General features: G+C 59.4%; 1 protein-coding gene across 1 annotated transcript in view; it reads left to right on the forward strand.

Moving 5' to 3' along the window:
- Window positions 1-5,309, forward strand: part of NSMCE1 (NSE1 homolog, SMC5-SMC6 complex component) — a 31,983-nt gene extending 26,674 nt beyond the window's left edge. The window contains exons 5-8 of the mRNA XM_026011053.2: window positions 930-1,076; window positions 3,592-3,708; window positions 4,461-4,581; window positions 5,091-5,309. Of these exons, the coding sequence (XP_025866838.1) occupies window positions 930-1,076; window positions 3,592-3,708; window positions 4,461-4,581; window positions 5,091-5,170 (465 nt within the window). The 3' untranslated portion in view covers window positions 5,171-5,309. The remainder of the gene's footprint in view (window positions 1-929; window positions 1,077-3,591; window positions 3,709-4,460; window positions 4,582-5,090) is intronic.
- Window positions 5,310-7,512: the final 2,203 nt, after the last annotated feature.

Below are 7,512 nucleotides of genomic sequence, written 5' to 3' on the forward strand. Positions count from 1 at the left end.
TTGCTAGAAAGGCCAAATCCCAGTTCCCCCCCTCCCCTCGGCCCCACACCCCAGACTGTTGAATCCAGGTCTGCATTTTAATGAGGTGCCCCAATGGCATGTTTCCCCATTCACACTCGAAAGGCACTGCTCTGCCTCCCCAGCATCAGAACTGTTGGTTTAGCCTTGTCACTCACCTGGTGAGCACCTGGCCGTGACAGTGGTTCTCAGCCCTGGGTGCATATTCTTCTAATAACCTGAGGGTAAAAATAGTTGAGACATTGGGGCCTCATCCACACCTGGCGAATCCAGGTCTCTGATGACTCCTCCTAGAATCATCCTTTCCAAGCCTTTGGTGACAACTGGCAGCCAAGGTTGAGAACCAGGCACTGGGATGCTAGCCGGCCCTGTGCGAGCAGGAAGCCTATCTTCCCAGCAGCCCTGTGAGCGGTGTCGGGACCAGCCCGCTGGGCCCTCCTGGCCTGGGCTCCACACTGTCTCTGCAGCTTCCGAGCAAGCCTGCCTCCTGGTCCACCCTGGCTTTGCTGTCTTGCCCTTCCTGCCTCCAGCCTGCCCTTCACCTGTGAGGTCCTGTCCGTGTGAGTCCTACCACCTGAGTAGGAGGGTGCTGCCTTGTTATTCATTCATTCCCCAGCTTCTCTACCTTCAGGGAGGTGGGGGCAAGAGAGGATTCTTGATTTAGGGGTGTTAAGGTCATCCATTTGGCATGATATCTCAGGGTGAGCACTGAGTCTAAAGGACTGACCGTGGTTATGGCTTTTGGTGCTCGTTACAAAGCTGTCTTCCTGAAGGAGCGTCCCAGGACCCAGTGCTGCTGCTCATTGTGAGCAGTTTCACAGCCTCCTGCCCCCGCCAGGATTGGTGTTCTTGCTCAAATGTTGTTTTTTGGCAGTTTGATAGATGAACGTGGTACCTGCTGTTTCTTCCAGTTGGAACTGATTATTGACTCAGAAACTGGCTTTGCATCTTCCACAAATATTTTGAACCTGGTCGATCAACTTAAAGGCAAGAAGATGAGGAAGAAGGAAGCAGAGCAGGTGCTGCAGAAGTTTGTACAGAACAAATGGCTGATCGAGGTAGTGTGGTTTTCCCAGCCCGGCACGTTTAGAACAGAAAACAGTTTTTCTCTAAAACCATATCGTATCCAGTTGTTGTCTGTTGAGCTAGGCCCTATCAGGCCTCTTGTCTGCTTTAATGCCCATTGGGACCCTATGAGAAGGACTTGGAGCCTCCCGCTCGCTCGTGTCATGTGGCCAGGGCACCCTGGCCAGAAGTGCAGAGCAGGGACTGCACCCGGTTTGGCACTCTGGTCCACAGATGTGGGGCCATGGGCACTGTGGGTGAGAGCATGGCTCTGGCATCAGACCCGGCCCAGTTCCTGGTCAGGGAACCTAGAGCTCCTCTTCTGTAGGAGGGGAGGAACAGTGTCACCTCCTGGTGGGAGGTGAAGGGATGGCAGACGTCCAGTGCCCAGTGCTGGGCTCCCAAAGGAATTGCCATCCTTGTGGTGGTTATTGTCAATGTTACATCAGTCAGGGCCCGGGGTCCATGGACCTTTTGCTTCGACATGGCCCCAAGGTGCAGAGAGGACTTGGGGGCAGATGCTGGGGAGGAGCTGTGGATGTCTAAAAGGGACCAGACAGCACTCATGTTCACGTTTCTAGACCCCCCGTGGCTGCTTCTGCTGACTGGAGCAGAGCAGATGTTTCTGGGCTTTTCCCACGAAAGGTACCACCAGGAAGCCCGAGGCAGACAAGCCCTGAGCTGGCCTCTGACCTCAGCCGTGCCCCTGAGTGCCTGTGTCTGCACGCAGTGGGCTCAGGTCACCCTCTACTTCCTCGTTCGGCGGTCTTTCCCATGGCTGGAGGCTGCAGCTCATGGTGAGGCACTTCTTCACTACCCTCCCCGGGACAGCCTGCTTCTGGTCACTGAGCGGCCGCACTGAGTACTTGCTCCCGAGGGGCGGGCCATCCCTGCAGTGTGACCAGCAGGCCTCAGGGCCTCTGGTGCTTCCCTGGCCAGAGGAAGACAGTTGCAGGGCTGAGGGCAGGGGTGGTGGGACCCACCACAGTCTTGGGTTCTCCGCTGTGCCCTGACGACAGCCCATCAGCTCTGGTGTTTAGCTGGGCACCTGTGGCTCCGTGGCATGGGTGGTGTCCCCCATCCAGGCCTGGGCCAGGGTGACCACAGCTCCCAACAGTTGCCGTGTCACAGGCTCTCTTCCCCTCCAGGGCAGGTTTGGCACAAGGGAGCATTCTTGGGTAGCTCAGGTTACAACCGACTGAGCTCTGCAGACCAAGTGTTTTAACAACCTCTCCCTGCACCTTGCCGCCCCTGCAGACACTCCGCCAGTGCTGCTGGAGGATGGCTGGGTAGGGAGGGGATGACCCGGAGGGATAGAACTTAATTAAAATGAACTCAAACACATACAAGAAGTATTTGCTCCTCATGGGAGGATGAGAAGATAACTATTCTCCATGATCGCCCATTGGTCCACCCCTCAGAGCTCCCCACCCTGCCACTCAGCAGCCCTGAGCACCCTGCTGTGGGTGCACATCCAGGGCACAGATGTGAAGGTGTCCCGGTGGTGGGGGCTGGCAGGTGGGCATCTGGGACCGGGGGAGGCCCCTAGGTGGGCCGGCTGCAGTGAGGGTGCGGGTCCTCAGCGTGGGGGCCTCTGCTGACAGCCACACTCCACACAGCAGGGGCCATCCTGCTGCGGGGCCTGAGCTCAAGGATAGCTGTGAGGCCTGGGAGATCTTGGGAGTCTGGCTCTTCTTTGGGGGACCAGGGTACCTCATCTGCAAAAGGGCCCCCATAGGACTGAGCAGGGTCATGAACTATGAGCACTGGCCAGTTCCAGTCACACAGTAGGCATGTAGCACGAGTAGAACTTGTTCACGGAGGCCTGGGCATTCACCCCGTGGTCTCAGTGCAGGGCCGAGTCCACTTGCCCTGGGAGGTTTATCACGGGATTGCCCAGTGCTGAGTCCCACACTAGGCTTGGGGACACAAGAGCAGAACCGGGCCTGGTGCTGTCCCGGGGCCCGCGGCCTGGGGAGGAGCCAGAGATTGGGCAGGCAGCTTGCCGAAGTCGAGGTACAGGTAGAAAGGAAACACGCTCGCAGGACAGCTTTTCCCCAACTGAGGCAATGACCCCGGAGCTGAAGGCTGGAGTGCTGGCTGGGGAAGGAGAGGGAGGGGTGCGCATGAGGGCAGGGGATGTGCCCAGCTCACCCCGTGGGAGGCCGCCTCCCTCTCCCTGCTCCGCATCCTCCCTGTAGGGGAGCGAGGGCTGTCCTTGCTCGGGGGCTGCTGGCACACTCATGGTTCACGCCTGTGTGGCACAAGGGAAGTGCCGAGGCAGGGGTGTGCGGAGCCTCACCTCATTTTCTTTCAGTCTCGGCCCAGGTTTTCGTGGCTTGTGGCTCTGCCCAGGGGCCGGCGTGGACACCTGCGGGTGGGGACTGGTGAAAACCAGCGGCGTGAGGGGTGCCCCCTCTGCAGCTCCGTGGACTGTGGGCCTGCTGGGTGGGAAGGCCCTGGCTTGCCAGGGGCTCAGACGTCGCCGCTTCCCGTTCTGCCCTGCAGAAGGAAGGGGAGTTCACCCTGCACAGCCGGGCCATCCTGGAGATGGAGCAGTACATCCGGGAGACGTACCCCGATGCCGTGAAGATCTGCAACATCTGCCACAGCCTCCTCATCCAGGTACCGTGCCGGCAGCGGGGCACCTTCTAGAACTCATCCTGAGCCTCTGCCTCTGGCACGGGCAGACATAGGGCGTCCCCTGGGAAGTGTCTGAGGATGACCAAGCAAATGCCCGCCCTTTCTCCCCACGGGGCCTTGGTTCTAGTCCAGGGGCTCTCAGAGGTCTGTGTGTAGCCTGCGTCACCTTGGCAGTGGCGTGCTGAACATCTGGGCGTGTTGACCTCTGGTGTTTGGTTCTGTGCTGCCTACTTGGCGAGGCTTTGCTGCCGCCGGGCCAGCACGGGACGTCTAGGGTTCTTCCTTCTGATTCTTACCTTTACACGGTCGTCAGCTGTGCCTCGATGAGCCTCTTTGCACACGTGCTTCTAGGCACCTGGGGTTGGTTCCCTGGGCCAGATTCTTAGAAGTGGAATTACTGGAGGGGCTCACACGTTTTCTTAAAGCCTCTGACCCACGTTGCCCGGCGGCCTTCCTGAAGGCTGTAGCTGTGCACACGGTCCCTGCGAGGTCTGTGCCACTGTGCGCTGGCTGGCAGAGCTTTCAGTGTCCTCCACCTACATTCATTTCTCAGAATTCTGTAATAAAAATTCCTAAAAGCCCTTGAGCTGAGGGCTTTGGGATTATCATTATTCATTGGGGGCCTGGAAGACAAAACTGTGGAATCTGTTGGGCATTCTCCTGGCCATTTGCTGAAGGTTTGTGACCATGGAGGTGCACCCAAGCTGCCACAGCCGTCGCTTTTCTGGTTTCAGGGTCAAAGCTGCGAGACCTGTGGGATCAGGATGCATTTACCTTGCGTGGCCAAGTATTTCCAGTCCAATTCAGAGCCACGCTGCCCCCACTGTAATGACTACTGGCCTCATGAGATACCAGGTTCGTGTCCCTGCGGTGCTCAGGGGCTGACCCCTGGCCTCTGTGTGTGTGTGGGGGGGTGCTGCGGTGCTCAGGGGCTGACCCCTGGCTTCTGGGGTGGGGTGCTGGGCTGACCCCTGGCCTCTGGGGGGGGTGCTGGGTCGGGGTGCTGGGGACACCTGGGGACAGGGAGCGCTCATATGAGGGCTCCGTGCCTGCAGGTCTGTGTGAGCAGGACCCGAACCCAGTAAGTGGAAGCCTTCCTGCTTGCACACTTGCAATGGCTTAGAACCCAGTAGAACTCCCATGGCACGTGAGGCTCTGGTCTAAACAAGCCCCCCCGCCTGCCTCGACAGCCACCTCAGGATGTGAGGTGACCCTCCCTTCCTGGCTGCGGTGTGGGGGTAGATCAGCAGGGAGGGATGAGCACAGAGCCCACCGCAGGCGACCTGTGGCAGTGGACGCGGCTGCTGCTGTGTGTGCACCCAGCACTGCCACTCATGGTACCTTCTGGCCTTTTCCATGTACAGAAATCTTCGACCCCGAGAAGGAGCGGGAGGCTAGTACCTCCAAGGCCAACAGAAAGTCCTTGCGGTCCAGGCAGCACTAGCTGGCCCAGGCTTGCTGCCTTTGGGGGATGGCAGGTGAGCCCTGTTGGGAGGACCAGCATCAGTGTTCACGCTGCCCGAATCCCGTCTGCTCTGTGTTCACTCGTCAGCAGGTTCAGAATAAAAGTTACTAATGAGTCACTGCTTCCTTGGTCTGTGCTCGTGCACCGCCCTGGGAGGCTTCACGTGGTGGCCCGTCCTCTCCTGGGCTCCCTGATAACTGAGAACCCCCTGGCTTGGGTCACTTGTCCTATCAGTGCAGGCCAGCCCAGCCGTCCCCAGCTCCCTGCAGTCTGGAGCCTCCTGTGGCCCAAGAGGCAGCTTGCCTGAGTGGGCAGGAGGCTGGCAGGCTGGGCTGGAGGGCGCTCTCCTCCTGGGGCCCTCCACCCCTGCATGGTGACGGGCTGCCTTGCCATCTGCTGTCCTAGCTGCAGCTTCCTCCCTGTCTGTCCTGCGTCAAACCAGCCACCGAATCTTGTGCCCCTGCCCCCTCCGCCTCTGCTAGGTCTGCTCCTGGGGCAGCCGGCCCCCCTGCTCCAGGTTCTCCCACCAAGGCGACCTGCCCCTGACACGTCAGCATGGTGTGGCTCCTGCTGCCCAGGGGCTCAGGTGTAGACCCGGGATCCAGGAGGCCGGGCTGTGCCCGCTGTTCCCACGTGGCATTTCCCTCAGTTCAGAAGGGCCCTCTGTTCCTGGCCTTGGAGCCCCTGCACACACTGTGCCCTCTGCTCAGGAACTTTCCCTTGTTTCCCGCCATTGTCTGTGTTTGGCTGCTCTTTGGATCTTGTCCTGCTTCCAGCCCTCGTTCCAGCCCTCGGTCCCCATTTGCCCACACTTCCCTGCTCATCACACTTGCCTTCTGGTTCCTGTCTCTGTCTCTTCCACCCTGATTATCCCCCCTTTCAGTCATGACCAAAAACCTAACCCAGACTGGTTAAAACAGGGAAGGACTTGGCCAGAAGGCATCCTTCCGGAGAAGCTTGACCTGGTGGGTCCCGTGATGTCACCGAGCATCCACTTCGCTGCCTCTGCTGTATTTTCATGAGCTGGCCTTGTGCGTGGGGCCTACTAGACGGTCTCCCAGAAAAATCCAGCCACTTTCTTCCTGCTAGCCATACTTCCAGGCCTCGCACACTAGTGCCCCAGCAGACACCTCATGGTCATAGCTCCACTCTGGATACTTACGGAGGCGGGGACAGGATGGCCCAGTTGGCACTAGCAAATCAGGGCTTGCCTCTGAGCCACAGAGTTATCTCCCAAAGATAACTGGACATGCTCTTATCAGGCAGGTGGAGAATGAACTTGGCACCAAATGGACAGTGTGGCCTCCACCCATGCAGGCAGGGATGCTCTGCCCCGGTCCGTTCCACAAGCGCAGTGCACAGGGGCGTCTAGCATACAGGACACGGTGGACAAATGACACCTGCTGATGGGAGGCTCACCTTCCCAGCCTCAGGTGGGTCTCCTCTTTGCCCAGCTTCCGGACAGTGAGACTGCTGCCAACTGGAGCTTCTGGGAGCCAGCCTGGGATCCCCACGCTGCCCTCAGGAGGCAAACAGCAGCCCACTGATAGAACCCCATGGGCGCCCCCCGACTGCATGGGGAGGTCAGTAGTGTCAGGCAGGCAACCAGAGAAGGGCTTTCTTGGCAGCCTGCAAGGATGATGGGAAAGGCAGGAAAACCAGTTGAGAAAAGATGGTACCTTGGAACTGGGGGTTTGGGAGGGCCAGGGGGCGGGGGGGTGGTTCCCCACAGCCTGCTTCCTGCCTGCCTGGCCTGGTGGTTTGGCTGTCAAGGAGGGGCAGGGTCGTACCATGCAGGTCCGGTTGAGTCCTGTGACTCCGCAAGCTCTGAGCACTGGCCCCTGGCCCCTCCCCACCCAAGGCTTGCATCTCCCTTGCATGGATCCCAACGTGAACTTCTGGAGGACTCCTTGACACCGCCCAACCAAACCTTCACAATTCTGAAGACCTTGTCTGGTGCCCCAGGCTTTTGGCATCAGGCCATTGTTGGCCTCCCTGTGCAGCCTGTCTTCACCCCCTGCTCCCCCTGCTGACACGGTCACTCCAGGAACTGACAGGACAGGTGACACTCGTGGCTGTTCCCTTTCCAGGATTCCCCTCTGGCCCATCTCACAGGCTGTCTCCTTGGCTCAGCACCCTCGCTTGTCCCCTGCTCCTCCCACCCCTGGCTCAGTCCAGGCCCCTTTGCTCTGGCTGCTCGGGCTCCTTCCTCTCCCCAGGGCCAAGGCCTTCCTGCCCCAGGGCTGCTGCACCTGTTCGTGGGCAGTGCTGGCCTCCTGGTCCTTCTGGCTTACTCAGATGCCGTCTGTGGTTAGTCACAT

Source organism: Vulpes vulpes, chromosome 3 (assembly GCF_048418805.1).
Source record: "Vulpes vulpes isolate BD-2025 chromosome 3, VulVul3, whole genome shotgun sequence".
Classification (NCBI taxonomy): domain Eukaryota; kingdom Metazoa; phylum Chordata; class Mammalia; order Carnivora; family Canidae; genus Vulpes; species Vulpes vulpes.